This window comes from Apostichopus japonicus, chromosome 20 (assembly GCF_037975245.1).
Source record: "Apostichopus japonicus isolate 1M-3 chromosome 20, ASM3797524v1, whole genome shotgun sequence".
Taxonomy (NCBI): domain Eukaryota; kingdom Metazoa; phylum Echinodermata; class Holothuroidea; order Aspidochirotida; family Stichopodidae; genus Apostichopus; species Apostichopus japonicus.
Genome location: NC_092580.1, coordinates 11,487,347 through 11,507,230, shown reverse-complemented (window position 1 = coordinate 11,507,230; position 19,884 = coordinate 11,487,347). Strand labels below are relative to the sequence as shown.

General features: G+C 39.4%; 1 protein-coding gene across 1 annotated transcript in view; it reads left to right on the top strand.

Moving 5' to 3' along the window:
• Nucleotides 1–15,451, top strand: part of LOC139961329 (uncharacterized) — a 75,114-nt gene extending 59,663 nt beyond the window's left edge. The window contains exons 9-10 of the mRNA XM_071960460.1: nucleotides 1,171–14,562; nucleotides 15,443–15,451. Coding sequence (XP_071816561.1) covers nucleotides 1,171–14,562; nucleotides 15,443–15,451 — 13,401 coding nt within the window. The remainder of the gene's footprint in view (nucleotides 1–1,170; nucleotides 14,563–15,442) is intronic.
• Nucleotides 15,452–19,884: the final 4,433 nt, after the last annotated feature.

The window sequence follows — 19,884 nt, the reverse complement described above, 5'->3', positions numbered from 1 at the left end:
CATGTAGGTAGTACTATTGAAAGCTCCACAGCAACTTCCACTGTATCTCCAACTACTGAAGAAGAAAGTACTAGGGTAGAAACTTCAGTGATTACCACTCGACAACCTTCAACTACAGCTGAGATGAGTACTACAGAGGAAGAAACTACATTTGAGAGTACTGTAAGAACATCACTGGTACCCACAACTGAAGAAACAACATTGGAATCAACAGAAGAAGAGACAACAGCTGAAGTATTGACAACATTAGAGACAACAACTCATGTAGGTAGTACTATTGAAAGCTCTATAGGCACATCCACAGTAACTCCAACTACTGCAGTTGAAAGTACTAGGGTCGAAACTTCAGACATTACAACTCGACAACCTTCAACTACAGCTGAGAAGAGTTCTACAGAAGAAGAAACTACATTTGAGAGTACTTTTGGTACATCAATGTTACCCACTACTGAAGAAACAACACTGGGATCAACAGAAGAAGAGACAACAGCCAAAGTCTTGACAACATTAGAAACAACAACACCTGTAAGTAGTACTATTGAAAGCTCTATAGGCACATCCACTGTATCTCCAACTACTGAAGAAGAAAGTACTAGGGTAGAAACTTCAGTGATTACTACTCGACAACCTTCAACTACAGCTGAGATGAGTTCTACGGAAGAAAAAACTACATTTGAAAGTACTTTCGGTACATCAATGTTACCCACTACTGAAGACACAACATTGGAATCAACAGAAGAAGACACAACAGCCAAAGTCTTGACAACATTAGAAACAACAACACCTGTAAGTAGTACTATTGAAAGCTCTATAGGCACATCCACTGTATCTCCAACTACTGCAGTTGAAGAAAGTACTAGGGTAGAAACTTCAGTGATTACTACTCGACAACCTTCAACTACAGCTGAGATGAGTTCTACGGAAGAAAAAACTACATTTGAAAGTACTTTCGGTACATCAATGTTACCCACTACTGAAGAAACAACATTGGAATCAACAGAAGAAGACACAACAGCCAAAGTCTTTACAACAGAAACAACAACACCTGTAAGTAGTACTATTGAAAGCTCCGCAGCAACTTCCACTGTCTCTCCAACTACTGACGAAGAAAGTACAAGGGTAGAAACTTCAGTGATTACCACTCGACAACCTTCAACTACAGCTGAGATGAGTACTACAGAGGAAGAAACTACATTTGAGAGTACTGTAAGAACATCACTGGTACCCACAACTGAAGAAACAACATTGGAATCAACAGAAGAAGAGACAACAGCTGAAGTATTGACAACATTAGAGACAACAACTCATGTAGGTAGTACTATTAAAAGCTCGATAGGCACATCCACAGTAACTCCAACTACTGCAGTTGAAAGTACTAGGGTAGAAACTTCAGACATTAGAACTCGACAACCTTCAACTACGGCTCAGAAGAGTTCTACAGAAGAAGAAATCACATTTGAGAGTACTTTCGGTACATCAGTGTTACCCACTACTGAAGAAACAACACTGGGATCAACAGAAGAAGAGACAACAGCTGAAGTATTGACAACATTAGAGACAACAACTCATGTAGGTAGTACTATTGAAAGCTCCACAGCAACTTCCAATGTATCTCCAACTACTGAAGAAGAAAGTACTAGGGTAGAAACTTCAGTGATTACCACTCGACAACCTTCAACTACAGCTGAGATGAGTACTACACAGGAAGAAACTACATTTGAGAGTACTGTAAGAACATCACTGGTACCCACAACTGAAGAAACAACATTGGAATCAACAGAAGAAGAGACAACAGCCAAAGTCTTGACAACATTAGAGACAACAACACCTGTAATTAGCACTATTGAAAGCTCTGCAGCAACTTCCACTGTATCTCCAACTACTGCAGTTGAAAGTACTAGGGTAGAAACTTCAGACATTACAACTCGACAACCTTCAACTACAGCTGAGAAGAGTTCTACAGAAGAAGAAACTACATTTGAGAGTACTTTTGGTACATCAATGTTACCCACTACTGAAGAAACAACACTGGGATCAAGAGAAGAAGAGACAACAGCTGAAGTATTGACAACATTAGAGACAACAACTCATGTAGGTAGTACTATTGAAAGCTCTATAGGCACATCCACAGTAGCTCCAACTACTGAAGAAGAAAGTACTTCAGTGATTACCACTCAACAACCTTCAACTACAGCTGAGAAGATTTCTACGGAAGAAGAAACTACATTTGAGAGTACTTCACGTGTATCAATTTTACCCACAACTGAAGAAACAACTTTGGAATCAACAGAAGAAGAGACAACAGCCAAAGTCTTGACAACATTAGAAACAACAACACCTGTAAGTAGTACTATTGAAAGCTCTATAGGCACATCCACTGTATCTCCAACTACTGCAGTTGAAGAAAGTACTAGGGTAGAAACTTCAGTGATTACTACTCGACAACCTTCAACTACAGCTGAGATGAGTTCTACGGAAGAAAAAACTACATTTGAAAGTACTTTCGGTACATCAATGTTACCCACTACTGAAGACACAACATTGGAAACAACAGAAGAAGACACAACAGCCAAAGTCTTTACAACATTAGAAACAACAACACCTGTAAGTAGTACTATTGAAAGCTCTGCAGCAACTTCCACTGTATCTCCAACTACTGAAGAAGAAAGTACAAGGGTAGAAACTTCAGTGATTACCACTCGACAACCTTCAACTACAGCTGAGATGAGTACTACAGAGGAAGAAACTACATTTGAGAGTACTGTAAGAACATCACTGGTACCCACAACTGAAGAAACAACATTGGAATCAACAGAAGAAGAGACAACAGCTGAAGTATTGACAACATTAGAGACAACAACTCATGTAGGTAGTACTATTAAAAGCTCGATAGGCACATCCACAGTAACTCCAACTACTGCAGTTGAAAGTACTAGGGTAGAAACTTCAGACATTAGAACTCGACAACCTTCAACTACGGCTCAGAAGAGTTCTACAGAAGAAGAAATCACATTTGAGAGTACTTTCGGTACATCAGTGTTACCCACTACTGAAGAAACAACACTGGGATCAACAGAAGAAGAGACAACAGCTGAAGTATTGACAACATTAGAGACAACAACTCATGTAGGTAGTACTATTGAAAGCTCCACAGCAACTTCCAATGTATCTCCAACTACTGAAGAAGAAAGTACTAGGGTAGAAACTTCAGTGATTACCACTCGACAACCTTCAACTACAGCTGAGATGAGTACTACACAGGAAGAAACTACATTTGAGAGTACTGTAAGAACATCACTGGTACCCACAACTGAAGAAACAACATTGGAATCAACAGAAGAAGAGACAACAGCCAAAGTCTTGACAACATTAGAGACAACAACACCTGTAATTAGCACTATTGAAAGCTCTGCAGCAACTTCCACTGTATCTCCAACTACTGCAGTTGAAAGTACTAGGGTAGAAACTTCAGACATTACAACTCGACAACCTTCAACTACAGCTGAGAAGAGTTCTACAGAAGAAGAAACTACATTTGAGAGTACTTTTGGTACATCAATGTTACCCACTACTGAAGAAACAACACTGGGATCAAGAGAAGAAGAGACAACAGCTGAAGTATTGACAACATTAGAGACAACAACTCATGTAGGTAGTACTATTGAAAGCTCTATAGGCACATCCACAGTAGCTCCAACTACTGAAGAAGAAAGTACTTCAGTGATTACCACTCAACAACCTTCAACTACAGCTGAGAAGATTTCTACGGAAGAAGAAACTACATTTGAGAGTACTTCACGTGTATCAATTTTACCCACAACTGAAGAAACAACTTTGGAATCAACAGAAGAAGAGACAACAGCCAAAGTCTTGACAACATTAGAAACAACAACACCTGTAAGTAGTACTATTGAAAGCTCTGCAGCAACTTCCACTGTATCTCCAACTACTGAAGAAGAAAGTACAAGGGTAGAAACTTCAGTGATTACCACTCGACAACCTTCAACTACAGCTGAGATGAGTACTACAGAGGAAGAAACTACATTTGAGAGTACTGTAAGAACATCACTGGTACCCACAACTGAAGAAACAACATTGGAATCAACAGAAGAAGAGACAACAGCTGAAGTATTGACAACATTAGAGACAACAACTCATGTAGGTAGTACTATTGAAAGCTCGATAGGCACATCCACAGTAACTCCAACTACTGCAGTTGAAAGTACTAGGGTAGAAACTTCAGACATTACAACTCGACAACCTTCAACTACAGCTGAGAAGAGTTCTACAGAAGAAGAAACTACATTTGAGAGTACTTTCGGTACATCAATGTTACCCACTACTGAAGAAACAACACTGGGATCAACAGAAGAAGAGACAACAGCTGAAGTATTGACAACATTAGAGACAACAACTCATGTAGGTAGTACTATTGAAAGCTCTATAGGCACATCCACAGTAGCTCCAACTACTGAAGAAGAAAGTACTTCAGTGATTACCACTCAACAACCTTCAACTACAGCTGAGAAGATTTCTACGGAAGAAGAAACTACATTTCAGAGTACTTCACGTGTATCAATTTTACCCACAACTGAAGAAACAACTTTGGAATCAACAGAAGAAGAGACAACAGCTGAAGTATTGACAACATTAGAGACAACAACTCATGTAGGTAGTACTATTGAAAGCTCGATAGGCACATCCACAGTAGCTCCAACTACTGAAGAAGAAAGTACTAGGGTAGAAACTTCAGTGATTACCACTCGACAACCTTCAACTACAGCTGAGATGAGTTCTACGGAAGAAGAAACTACATTTGAGAGTTTTTCTCGTACATCAATGTTACCCACTACTGAAGAAACAACTTTGGAATCAACAGAAGAAGAGACAACAGCCAAAGTCTTGACAACATTAGAAACAACAACATCTTTTAGTAGTACGATTGAAAGCTCTGCAGCAACTTCCACTGTATCTCCAACTACTGCAGTTGAAAGTACAAGGGTAGAAACTTCAGACATTACAACTCGACAACCTTCAACTACAGCTGAGAAGAGTTCTACAGAAGAAGAAACTACATTTGAAAGTACTTTCGGTACATCAATGTTACCCACTACTGAAGACACAACATTGGAATCAACAGAAGAAGACACAACAGCCAAAGTCTTTACAACATTAGAAACAACAACACCTGTAAGTATTACTATTGAAAGCTCCGCAGCAACTTCCACTGTATCTCCAACTACTGAAGAAGAAAGTACTAGGGTAGAAACTTCAGTGATTACCACTCGACAACCTTCAACTACAGCTGAGATGAGTTCTACGGAAGAAGAAACTACATTTGAGAGTTCTTCTCGTACATCAATGTTACCCACTATTGAAGAAACAACATTGGAATCAACAGAAGAAGAGACAACAGCCAAAGTCTTGACAACATTAGAAACAACAACACCTGTAATTAGTACTATTGAAAGCTCTGCAGCAACTTCCACTGTATCTCCAACTACTGCAGTTGAAAGTACTAGGGTAGAAACTTCAGTGATTACCACTCGACAACCTTCAACTACAGCTGAGATGAGTACTACAGAGGAAGAAACTACATTTGAGAGTACTGTAAGAACATCACTGGTACCCACAACTGAAGAAACAACATTGGAATCAACAGAAGAAGAGACAACAGCCAAAGTCTTGACAACATTAGAGACAACAACACCTGTAATTAGTACTATTGAAAGCTCCGCAGCAACTTCCACTGTATCTCCAACTACTGCAGTTGAAAGTACTAGGGTAGAAACTTCAGACATTACAACTCGACAACCTTCAACTACAGCTGCGAAGAGTTCTACAGAAGAAGAAACTACATTTGAGAGTACTTTCGGTACATCAATGTTACCCACAACTGAAGTAACAACTTTGGAATCAACAGAAGAAGAGACAACAGCTGAAGGCTTGACAACATTAGATACAACTCATGTAGGTAGTACTATTGAAAGCTCTATAGGCACATCCACAGTAGCTCCAACTACTGAAGAAGAAGAAAGTACTAGGGTAGAAACTTCAGTAATTACAACTACAGAAATTTCAACTACAGCTGAGATGAGTTCTACAGAAGAAGAAAGTACTTTTAGGAGTACTGAAATTACATCAGTGTTACCTACAACTGAAGAATCAACATTGGAATCAACAGAAGAAGACACAACAATCCAAGTCTATACAACATTAGAGCTAACAACTCCCATCAGAAGTTCTTTTGAAAGCTCTACAGCAACACCTATAGTAGCCTCAACTACTGAAGAAGAAGAAGCAACGGAAAAAATATCTATGCTGGCTACATCTATCAATACAATAACTAAAGATGAATTGAGTAGTATTTTTCCAACGAGTGAAGAAACTCCCGATGTCCTAACTATTACTAAGGGAAAAGGTGAGAAGTTAGTAACTGTCCAAACACCAAGTCAGGGATTTTCAACCATTTTGATTCAAACAACAGAAACAGGAACACGCCAAACTACAGAAGAACTTACATTTGAGAGAACTGAAAGTAAATCACTGCTTCCCACAACTGAAGAAACAACATTGGAAGCAACAGAAGAAGAGACAACAGCGGAAGTCTTGACAACATTAGAGACATTAAGTCCCGTGAGTAGTACTATTGAAAAGACTGCAGCAACTTCCACTGTATCTCCAACTACTGCAGTTGAAAGTACTAGGGTAGAAACTTCAGACATTACAACTCGACAACCTTCAACTACAGCTGAGAAGAGTTCTACAGAAGAAGAAACTACATTTGAGAGTACTTTCGGTACATCAATGTTACCCACTACTGAAGAAACAACACTGGGATCAACAGAAGAAGAGACAACAGCTGAAGTATTGACAACATTAGAGACAACAACTCCTGTAGGTAGTACTATTGAAAGCTCTATAGGCACATCCACAGTAGCTCCAACTACTGAAGAAGAAAGTACTTCAGTGATTACCACTCAACAACCTTCAACTACAGCTGAGAAGATTTCTACGGAAGAAGAAACTACATTTGAGAGTACTTCACGTGTATCAATTTTACCCACAACTGAAGAAACAACTTTGGAATCAACAGAAGAAGAGACAACAGCCAAAGTCTTGACAACATTAGAGACAACAACACCTGTAAGTAGTACTATTGAAAGCTCTATAGGCACATCCACTGTATCTCCAACTACTGAAGAAGAAAGTACTGGGGTAGAAACTTCAGTGATTACTACTCGACAACCTTCAACTACAGCTGAGATGAGTTCTACGGAAGAAAAAACTACATTTGAAAGTACTTTCGGTACATCAATGTTACCCACTACTGAAGACACAACATTGGAATCAACAGAAGAAGACACAACAGCCAAAGTCTTTACAACATTAGAAACAACAACACCTGTAAGTAGTACTATTGAAAGCTCCGCAGCAACTTCCACTGTATCTCCAACTACTGAAGAAGAAAGTACAAGGGTAGAAACTTCAGTGATTACCACTCGACAACCTTCAACTACAGCTGAGATGAGTTCTACAGAGGAAGAAACTACATTTGAGAGTACTGTAAGAACATCACTGGTACCCACAACTGAAGAAACAACACTGGGATCAACAGAAGAAGAGACAACAGCTGAAGTATTGACAACATTAGAGACAACAACTCATGTAGGTAGTACTATTGAAAGCTCTATAGGCACATCCACAGTAGCTCCAACTACTGAAGAAGAAAGTACTTCAGTGATTACCACTCAACAACCTTCAACTACAGCTGAGAAGATTTCTACGGAAGAAGAAACTACATTTGAGAGTACTTCACGTGTATCAATTTTACCCACAACTGAAGAAACAACTTTGGAATCAACAGAAGAAGCGACAACAGCCAAAGTCTTGACAACATTAGAAACAACAACACCTGTAAGTAGTACTATTGAAAGCTCTATAGGCACATCCACTGTATCTCCAACTACTGAAGAAGAAAGTACTAGGGTAGAAACTTCAGTGATTACTACTCGACAACCTTTAACTACAGCTGAGATGAGTTCTACGGAAGAAGAAACTACATTTGAAAGTACTTTCGGTACATCAATGTTACCCACTACTGAAGACACAACATTGGAATCAACAGAAGAAGACACAACAGCCAAAGTCTTTACAACATTAGAAACAACAACACCTGTAAGTAGTACTATTGAAAGCTCCGCAGCAACTTCCACTGTATCTCCAACTACTGAAGAAGAAAGTACAAGGGTAGAAACTTCAGTGATTACCACTCGACAACCTTCAACTACAGCTGAGATGAGTACTACAGAGGAAGAAACTACATTTGAGAGTACTGTAAGAACATCACTGGTACCCACAACTGAAGAAACAACATTGGAATCAACAGAAGAAGAGACAACAGCTGAAGTATTGACAACATTAGAGACAACAACTCATGTAGGTAGTACTATTGAAAGCTCGATAGGCACATCCACAGTAACTCCAACTACTGCAGTTGAAAGTACTAGGGTCGAAACTTCAGACATTACAACTCGACAACCTTCAACTACAGCTGAGAAGAGTTCTACAGAAGAAGAAACTACATTTGAGAGTACTTTCGGTACATCAATGTTACCCACTACTGAAGACACAACATTGGAATCAACAGAAGAAGAGACAACAGCTGAAGTCTTTACAACATTAGAAACAACAACACCTGTAAGTAGTACTATTGAAAGCTCCGCAGCAACTTCCACTGTATCTCCAACTACTGAAGAAGAAAGTACAAGGGTAGAAACTTCAGTGATTACCACTCGACAACCTTCAACTACAGCTGAGATGAGTACTACAGAGGAAGAAACTACATTTGAGAGTACTGTAAGAACATCACTGGTACCCACAACTGAAGAAACAACATTGGAATCAACAGAAGAAGAGACAACAGCTGAAGTATTGACAACATTAGAGACAACAACTCATGTAGGTAGTACTATTGAAAGTTCTGCAGCAACTTCCACTGTATCTCCAACTACTGCAGTTGAAAGTACTAGGGTAGAAACTTCAGACATTACAACTCGACAACCTTCAACTACAGCTGAGAAGAGTTCTACAGAAGAAGAAACTACATTTGAGAGTACTTTTGGTACATCAATGTTACCCACTACTGAAGAAACAACACTGGGATCAACAGAAGAAGAGACAACAGCTGAAGTATTGACAACATTAGAGACAACAACTCATGTAGGTAGTACTATTGAAAGCTCTATAGGCACATCCACAGTAGCTCCAACTACTGAAGAAGAAAGTACTTCAGTGATTACCACTCAACAACCTTCAACTACAGCTGAGAAGATTTCTACGGAAGAAGAAACTACATTTGAGAGTACTTCACGTGTATCAATTTTACCCACAACTGAAGAAACAACTTTGGAATCAACAGAAGAAGCGACAACAGCCAAAGTCTTGACAACATTAGAAACAACAACACCTGTAAGTAGTACTATTGAAAGCTCTATAGGCACATCCACTGTATCTCCAACTACTGAAGAAGAAAGTACTAGGGTAGAAACTTCAGTGATTACTACTCGACAACCTTCAACTACAGCTGAGATGAGTTCTACGGAAGAAAAAACTACATTTGAAAGTACTTTCGGTACATCAATGTTACCCACTACTGAAGACACAACATTGGAATCAACAGAAGGAGACACAACAGCCAAAGTCTTTACAACATTAGAAACAACAACACCTGTAAGTAGTACTATTGAAAGCTCCGCAGCAACTTCCACTGTATCTCCAACTACTGAAGAAGAAAGTACAAGGGTAGAAACTTCAGTGATTACCACTCGACAACCTTCAACTACAGCTGAGATGAGTACTACAGAGGAAGAAACTACATTTGAGAGTACTGTAAGAACATCAATGTTACCCACTACTGAAGAAACAACACTGGGATCAACAGAAGAAGAGACAACAGCCAAAGTCTTGACAACATTAGAGACAACAACACCTGTAATTAGCACTATTGAAAGCTCTGCAGCAACTTCCACTGTATCTCCAACTACTGCAGTTGAAAGTACTAGGGTAGAAACTTCAGACATTACAACTCGACAACCTTCAACTACAGCTGAGAAGAGTTCTACAGAAGAAGAAACTACATTTGTGAGTACTTTCGGTACATCAATGTTACCCACTACTGAAGAAACAACACTGGGATCAACAGAAGAAGAGACAACAGCTGAAGTATTGACAACATTAAAGACAACAACTCCTGTAGGTAGTACTATTGAAAGCTCCACAGCAACTTCCACTGTATCTCCAACTACTGAAGAAGAAAGTACTAGGGTAGAAACTTCAGTGATTACCACTCGACAACCTTCAACTACAGCTGAGATGAGTACTACAGAGGAAGAAACTACATTTGAGAGTACTGTAAGAACATCACTGGTACCCACAACTGAAGAAACAACATTGGAATCAACAGAAGAAGAGACAACAGCCAAAGTCTTGACAACATTAGAGACAACAACACCTGTAATTAGCACTATTGAAAGCTCTGCAGCAACTTCCACTGTATCTCCAACTACTGCAGTTGAAAGTACTAGGGTAGAAACTTCAGACATTACTACTCGACAACCTTCAACTACAGCTGAGATGAGTTCTACGGAAGAAAAAACTACATTTGAAAGTACTTTCGGTACATCAATGTTACCCACTACTGAAGACACAACATCGGAATCAACAGAAGAAGACACAACAGCCAAAGTCTTTACAACATTAGAAACAACAACACCTGTAAGTAGTACTATTGAAAGCTCCGCAGCAACTTCCACTGTATCTCCAACTACTGAAGAAGAAAGTACAAGGGTAGAAACTTCAGTGATTACCACTCGACAACCTTCAACTACAGCTGAGATGAGTACTACAGAGGAAGAAACTACATTTGAGAGTACTGTAAGAACATCACTGGTACCCACTACTGAAGAAACAACATTGGAATCAACAGAAGAAGAGACAACAGCTGAAGTATTGACAACATTAGAGACAACAACTCATGTAGGTAGTACTATTGAAAGCTCGATAGGCACATCCACAGTAACTCCAACTACTGCAGTTGAAAGTACTAGGGTCGAAACTTCAGACATTAGAACTCGACAACCTTCAACTACAGCTGAGAAGAGTTCTACAGAAGAAGAAACTACATTTGAGAGTACTTTCGGTACATCAATGTTACCCACTACTGAAGACATAACATTGGAATCAACAGAAGAAGAGACAACAGCTGAAGTCTTTACAACATTAGAAACAACAACACCTGTAAGTAGTACTATTGAAAGCTCCGCAGCAACTTCCACTGTATCTCCAACTACTGAAGAAGAAAGTACAAGGGTAGAAACTTCAGTGATTACCACTCGACAACCTTCAACTACAGCTGAGATGAGTACTACAGAGGAAGAAACTACATTTGAGAGTACTGTAAGAACATCACTGGTACCCACAACTGAAGAAACATTGGAATCAACAGAAGAAGAGACAACAGCTGAAGTATTGACAACATTAGAGACAACAACTCATGTAGGTAGTACTATTGAAAGTTCTGCAGCAACTTCCACTGTATCTCCAACTACTGCAGTTGAAAGTACTAGGGTAGAAACTTCAGACATTACAACTCGACAACCTTCAACTACAGCTGAGAAGAGTTCTACAGAAGAAGAAACTACATTTGAGAGTACTTTTGGTACATCAATGTTACCCACTACTGAAGAAACAACACTGGGATCAACAGAAGAAGAGACAACAGCTGAAGTATTGACAACATTAGAGACAACAACTCATGTAGGTAGTACTATTGAAAGCTCTATAGGCACATCCACAGTAGCTCCAACTACTGAAGAAGAAAGCACTTCAGTGATTACCACTCAACAACCTTCAACTACAGCTGAGAAGATTTCTACGGAAGAAGAAACTACATTTGAGAGTACTTCACGTGTATCAATTTTACCCACAACTGAAGAAACAACTTTGGAATCAACAGAAGAAGCGACAACAGCCAAAGTCTTGACAACATTAGAAACAACAACACCTGTAAGTAGTACTATTGAAAGCTCTATAGGCACATCCACTGTATCTCCAACTACTGAAGAAGAAAGTACTAGGGTAGAAACTTCAGTGATTACTACTCGACAACCTTCAACTACAGCTGAGATGAGTTCTACGGAAGAAAAAACTACATTTGAAAGTACTTTCGGTACATCAATGTTACCCACTACTGAAGACACAACATTGGAATCAACAGAAGAAGACACAACAGCCAAAGTCTTTACAACATTAGAAACAACAACACCTGTAAGTAGTACTATTGAAAGCTCCGCAGCAACTTCCACTGTATCTCCAACTACTGAAGAAGAAAGTACAAGGGTAGAAACTTCAGTGATTACCACTCGACAACCTTCAACTACAGCTGAGATGAGTACTACAGAGGAAGAAACTACATTTGAGAGTACTGTAAGAACATCAATGTTACCCACTACTGAAGAAACAACACTGGGATCAACAGAAGAAGAGACAACAGCCAAAGTCTTGACAACATTAGAGACAACAACACCTGTAATTAGCACTATTGAAAGCTCTGCAGCAACTTCCACTGTATCTCCAACTACTGCAGTTGAAAGTACTAGGGTCGAAACTTCAGACATTACAACTCGACAACCTTCAACTACAGCTGAGAAGAGTTCTACAGAAGAAGAAACTACATTTGAGAGTACTTTCGGTACATCAATGTTACCCACTACTGAAGAAACAACACTGGGATCAACAGAAGAAGAGACAACAGCTGAAGTATTGACAACATTAGAGACAACAACTCCTGTAGGTAGTACTATTGAAAGCTCCACAGCAACTTCCACTGTATCTCCAACTACTGAAGAAGAAAGTACTAGGGTAGAAACTTCAGTGATTACCACTCGACAACCTTCAACTACAGCTGAGATGAGTACTACAGAGGAAGAAACTACATTTGAGAGTACTGTAAGAACATCACTGGTACCCACAACTGAAGAAACAACATTGGAATCAACAGAAGAAGAGACAACAGCCAAAGTCTTGACAACATTAGAGACAACAACACCTGTAATTAGCACTATTGAAAGCTCTGCAGCAACTTCCACTGTATCTCCAACTACTGCAGTTGAAAGTACTAGGGTAGAAACTTCAGACATTACAACTCGACAACCTTCAACTACAGCTGAGAAGAGTTCTACAGAAGAAGAAACTACATTTGAGAGTACTTTTGGTACATCAATGTTACCCACTACTGAAGAAACAACACTGGGATCAACAGAAGAAGAGACAACAGCTGAAGTATTGACAACATTAGAGACAACAACTAATGTAGGTAGTACTATTGAAAGCTCTATAGGCACATCCACAGTAGCTCCAACTACTGAAGAAGAAAGTACTTCAGTGATTACCACTCAACAACCTTCAACTACAGCTGAGAAGATTTCTACGAAAGAAGAAACTACATTTGAGAGTACTTCACGTGTATTAATTTTACCCACAACTGAAGAAACAACTTTGGAATCAACAGAAGAAGAGACAACAGCCAAAGTCTTGACAACATTAGAAACAACAACACCTGTAAGTAGTACTATTGAAAGCTCTATAGGCACATCCACTCTATCTCCAACTACTGAAGGAGAAAGTACTAGGGTAGAAACTTCAGTGATTACTACTCGACAACCTTCAACTACAGCTGAGATGAGTTCTACAGAAGAAAAAACTACATTTGAAAGTACTTTCGGTACATCAATGTTACCCACTACTGAAGACACAACATTGGAATCAACAGAAGAAGACACAACAGCCAAAGTCTTTACAACATTAGAAACAACAACACCTGTAAGTAGTACTATTGAAAGCTCCGCAGCAACTTCCAGTGTATCTCCAACTACTGAAGAAGAAAGTACTAGGGTAGAAACTTCAGTGATTACCACTCGACAACCTTCAACTACAGCTGAGATAAGTACTACAGAGGAAGAAACTACATTTGAGAGTACTGTAAGAACATCACTGGTACCCACAACTGAAGAAACAACATTGGAATCAACAGAAGAAGAGACAACAGCTGAATTATTGACAACATTAGAGACAACAACTCATGTAGGTAGTACTATTGAAAGCTCTATAGGCACATCCACAGTAACTCCAACTACTGCAGTTGAAAGTACTTGGGTCGAAACTTCAGACATTAGAACTCGACAACCTTCAACTACAGCTGAGAAGAGTTCTACAGAAGAAGAAACGACATTTGAGAGTACTTTCGGTACATCAATGTTACCCACTACTGAAGAAACAACACTGGGATCAACAGAAGAAGAGACAACAGCTGAAGTATTGACAACATTAGAGACAACAACTCATGTAGGTAGTACTATTGAAATCTCCGCAGCAACTTCCACTGTATCTCCAACTACTGAAGAAGAAAGTACTAGGGTCGAAACTTCAGTGATTACCACTCGACAACCTTCAACTACAGCTGAGATGAGTACTACAGAGGAAGAAACTACATTTGAGAGTACTGTAAGAACATCACTGGTACCCACAACTGAAGAAACAACATTGGAATCAACAGAAGAAGACACAACAATCCAAGTCTATACAACATTAGAGCTAACAACTCCCATCAGAAGTTCTTTTGAAAGCTCTGCAGGAACACCTATAGTAGCCTCAACTACTGAAGAAGAAGAAGCAACCGAAAAAATATCTATGCTGGCTACATCTATCAATACAATAACTAAAGATGAATTGAGTAGTATTTTTCCAACGAGTGAAGAAACTCCCGATGTCCTAACTATTACTAAGGAAAAAGGTGAGAAGTTAGTAACTGTCCAAACACCAAGTCAGGGATTTTCAACCATTTTGATTCAAACAACAGAAACAGGAACACGCCAAACTACAGAAGAACTTACATTTGAGAGAACTGAAAGTAAATCACTGCTTCCCACAACTGAAGAAACAACATTGGAAGCAACAGAAGAAGAGACAACAGCGGAAGTCTTGACAACATTAGAGACATTAAGTCCCGTGAGTAGTACTATTGAAAAGACTGCAGCAACTTCCACTGTATCTCCAACTACTGCAGTTGAAAGTACTAGGGTCGAAACTTCAGACATTACAACTCGACAACCTTCAACTACAGCTGAGAAGAGTTCTACAGAAGAAGAAACTACATTTGAGAGTACTTTCGGTACATCAATGTTACCCACTACTGAAGAAACAACATTGGAATCAACAGAAGAAGACACAACAGCCAAAGTCTTTACAACATTAGAGACAACAACTCATGTAGGTAGTACTATTGAAAGCTCTATAGGCACATCCACAGTAGCTCCAACTACTGAAGAAGAAAGTTCTAGGGTAGAAACTTCAGAGCGTACAACTCTCAGTCCCTCACCTTCAGAGGAGGTGAGTACTACAGAGCAAGAAACTACATTTAAGAGTACTTTCAGTACATCAATGATACCCACAACTGCAGAAACAACTTTGGCATCAACAGAAGAAGAGACAACAGCCAAAGTATTGACAACATTAGAGACAACAACACCTGTAATTAGCACTATTGAAAGCTCTGCAGCAACTTCCACTGTATCTCCAACTACTGCAGTTGAAAGTACTAGGGTAGAAACTTCAGACATTACAACTCGACAACCTTCAACTACAGCTGAGAAGAGTTCTACAGGAGAAGAAACTACATTTGAGAGTACTTTCGGTACATCAATGTTACCCACTACTGAAGAAACAACACTGGGATCAACAGAAGAAGAGACAACAGCTGAAGTATTGACAACATTAGAGACAACAACTCCTGTTGTTAGTACTATTGAAAGCTCGATAGGCACATCCACAGTAGCTCCAACTACTGAAGAAGAAAGTACTAGGGTAGAAACTTCAGTGATTACCACTCGACAACCTTCAACTACAGCTGAGATGAGTACTACAGAGGAAGAAACTACATTTGAGAGTACTGTAAGAACATCACTGGTACCCACAACTGAAGAAACAACATTGGAATCAACAGAAGAAGAGACAACAGCTGAATTATTGACAACATTAGAGACAACAACTCATGTAGGTAGTACTATTGAAAGCTCTATAGGCACATCCACAGTAACTCCAACTACTGCAGTTGAAAGTACTAGGGTCGAAACTTCAGACATTACAACGCGACAACCTTCAACTACAGCTGAGAAGAGTTCTACAGAAGAAGAAACTACATTTGAGAGTACTTTAGGTACATCAATGTTACCCACTACTGAAGAAACAACATTGGAATCAACAGAAGAAGAGACAACAGCCAAAGTCTTGACAACATTAGAGACAACAACACCTGTAATTAGCACTATTGAAAGCTCTGCAGCAACTTCCACTGTATCTCCAACTACTGCAGTTGAAAGTACTAGGGTAGAAACTTCAGACATTACAACTCGACAACCTTCAACTACAGCTGAGAAGAGTTCTACAGAAGAAGAAACTACATTTGAGAGTACTTTCGGTACATCAATGTTACCCACTACTGAAGAAACAACACTGGGATCAACAGAAGAAGAGACAACAGCCAAAGTCTGGACAACATTAGAGACAACAACACCTGTAATTAGCACTATTGAAAGCTCTGCAGCAACTTCCACTGTATCTCCAACTACTGCAGTTGAAAGTACTAGGGTCGAAACTTCAGACATTACAACTCGACAACCTTCAACTACAGCTGAGAAGAGTTCTACAGAAGAAGAAACTACATTTGAGAGTACTTTCGGTACATCAATGTTACCCACTACTGAAGAAACAACATTGGAATCAACAGAAGAAGACACAACAGCCAAAGTCTTTACAACATTAGAGACAACAACTCATGTAGGTAGTACTATTGAAAGCTCGATAGGCACATCCACAGTAGCTCCAACTACTGAAGAAGAAAGTACTAGGGTAGAAACGTCAGTGATTACCACTCGACAACCTTCAACTACAGCTGAGATGAGTACTACAGAGGAAGAAACTACATTTGAGAGTACTGTAAGAACATCACTGGTACCCACAACTGAAGAAACAACATTGGAATCAACAGAAGAAGAGACAACAGCCAAAGTCTGGACAACATTAGAGACAACAACACCTGTAATTAGTACTATTGAAATCTCCCCAGCAACTTCCACTGTATCTCCAACTACTGAAGAAGAAAGTACTAGGGTAGAAACTTCAGTGATTACCACTCGACAACCTTCAACTACAGCTGAGAAGAGTTCTACAGAAGAAGAAACTACATTTGAGGGTACTGTAAGAACATCACTGGTACCCACAACTGAAGAAACAACATTGGAATCAACAGAAGAAGAGACAACAGCTGAATTATTGACAACATTAGAGACAACAACTCATGTAGGTAGTACTATTGAAAGCTCTATAGGCACATCCACAGTAACTCCAACTACTGCAGTTGAAAGTACTAGGGTCGAAACTTCAGACATTACAACGCGACAACCTTCAACTACAGCTGAGATGAGTTCTACAGAAGAAGAAACTACATTTGAGAGAACTTTAGGTACATCAATGTTACCCACTACTGAAGAAACAACACTGGAATCAACAGAAGAAGAGACAACAGCCAAAGTCTTGACAACATTAGAGACAACAACACCTGTAATTAGCACTATTGAAAGCTCTGCAGCAACTTCCACTGTATCTTCAACTACTGCAGTTGAAAGTACTAGGGTAGAAACTTCAGACATTACAACTCGACAACCTTCAACTACAGCTGAGAAGAGTTCTACAGAAGAAGAAACTACATTTGAGAGTACTTTCGGTACATCAATGTTACCCACTACTGAAGAAACAACATTGGAATCAACAGAAGAAGAGACAACAGCCAAAGTCTTGACAACATTAGAGACAACAACACCTGTAATTAGCACTATTGAAAGCTCTGCAGCAACTTCCACTGTATCTCCAACTACTGCAGTTGAAAGTACTAGGGTCGAAACTTCAGACATTACAACTCGACAACCTTCAACTACAGCTGAGAAGAGTTCTACAGAAGAAGAAACTACATTTGAGAGTACTTTCGGTACATCAATGTTACCCACTACTGAAGAAACAACACTGGGATCAACAGAAGCAGAGACAACAGCTGAAGTATTGACAACATTAGAGACAACAACTCATGTAGGTAGTACTATTGAAAGCTCGATAGGCACATCCACAGTAGCTCCAACTACTGAAGAAGAAAGTACTAGGGTAGAAACTTCAGTGATTACCACTCGACAACCTTCAACTAGAGCTGAGATGAGTACTACAGAGGAAGAAACTACATTTGAGAGTACTGTAAGAACATCACTGGTACCCACAACTGAAGAAACAACATTGGAATCAACAGAAGAAGAGACAACAGCCAAAGTCTTGACAACATTAGAGACAACAACACCTGTAATTAGTACTATTGAAATCTTCGCAGCAACTTCCACTGTATCTCCAACTACTGAAGAAGAAAGTACTAGGGTAGAAACTTCAGACATTACAACTCGACAACCTTCAACTACAGCTGAGATGAGTACTACAGAGGAAGAAACTACATTTGAGGGTACTGTAAGAACATCACTGGTACCCACAACTGAAGAAACAACATTGGAATCAACAGAAGAAGAGACAACAGCCAAAGTCTTGACAACATTAGAGACAACAACACCTGTAATTAGTACTATTGAAAGCTCTGCAGCAACTTCCACTGTATCTCCAACTACTGCAGTTGAAAGTACTAGGGTAGAAACTTCAGACATTACAACTCGACAACCTTCAACTACAGCTGAGAAGAGTTCTACAGGAGAAGAAACTACATTTGAGAGTACTTTCAGTACATCAATGTTACCCACTACTGAAGAAACAACACTGGGATCAACAGAAGAAGAGACAACAGCTGAAGTATTGACAACATTAGAGACAACAACTCCTGTTGTTAGTACTATTGAAAGCTCGATAGGCACATCCACAGTAGCTCCAACTACTGAAGAAGAAAGTACTAGGGTAGAAACTTCAGTGATTACCACTCGACAACCTTCAACTACAGCTGAGATGAGTACTACAGAGGAAGAAACTACATTTGAGAGTACTGTAAGAACATCACTGGTACCCACAACTGAAGAAACAACATTGGAATCAACAGAAGAAGAGACAACAGCTGAATTATTGACAACATTAGAGACAACAACTCATGTAGGTAGTACTATTGAAAGCTCTATAGGCACATCCACAGTAACTCCAACTACTGCAGTTGAAAGTACTAGGGTCGAAACTTCAGACATTACAACGCGACAACCTTCAACTACAGCTGAGAAGAGTTCTACAGAAGAAGAAACTACATTTGAGAGTACTTTAGGTACATCAATGTTACCCACTACTGAAGAAACAACATTGGAATCAACAGAAGAAGAGACAACAGCCAAAGTCTTGACAACATTAGAGACAACAACACCTGTAATTAGCACTATTGAAAGCTCTGCAGCAACTTCCACTGTATCTCCAACTACTGCAGTTGAAAGTACTAGGGTAGAAACTTCAGACATTACAACTCGACAACCTTCAACTACAGCTGAGAAGAGTTCTACAGAAGAAGAAACTACATTTGAGAGTACTTTCGGTACATCAATGTTACCCACTACTGAAGAAACAACACTGGGATCAACAGAAGAAGAGACAACAGCCAAAGTCTGGACAACATTAGAGACAACAACACCTGTAATTAGCACTATTGAAAGCTCTGCAGCAACTTCCACTGTATCTCCAACTACTGCAGTTGAAAGTACTAGGGTCGAAACTTCAGACATTACAACTCGACAACCTTCAACTACAGCTGAG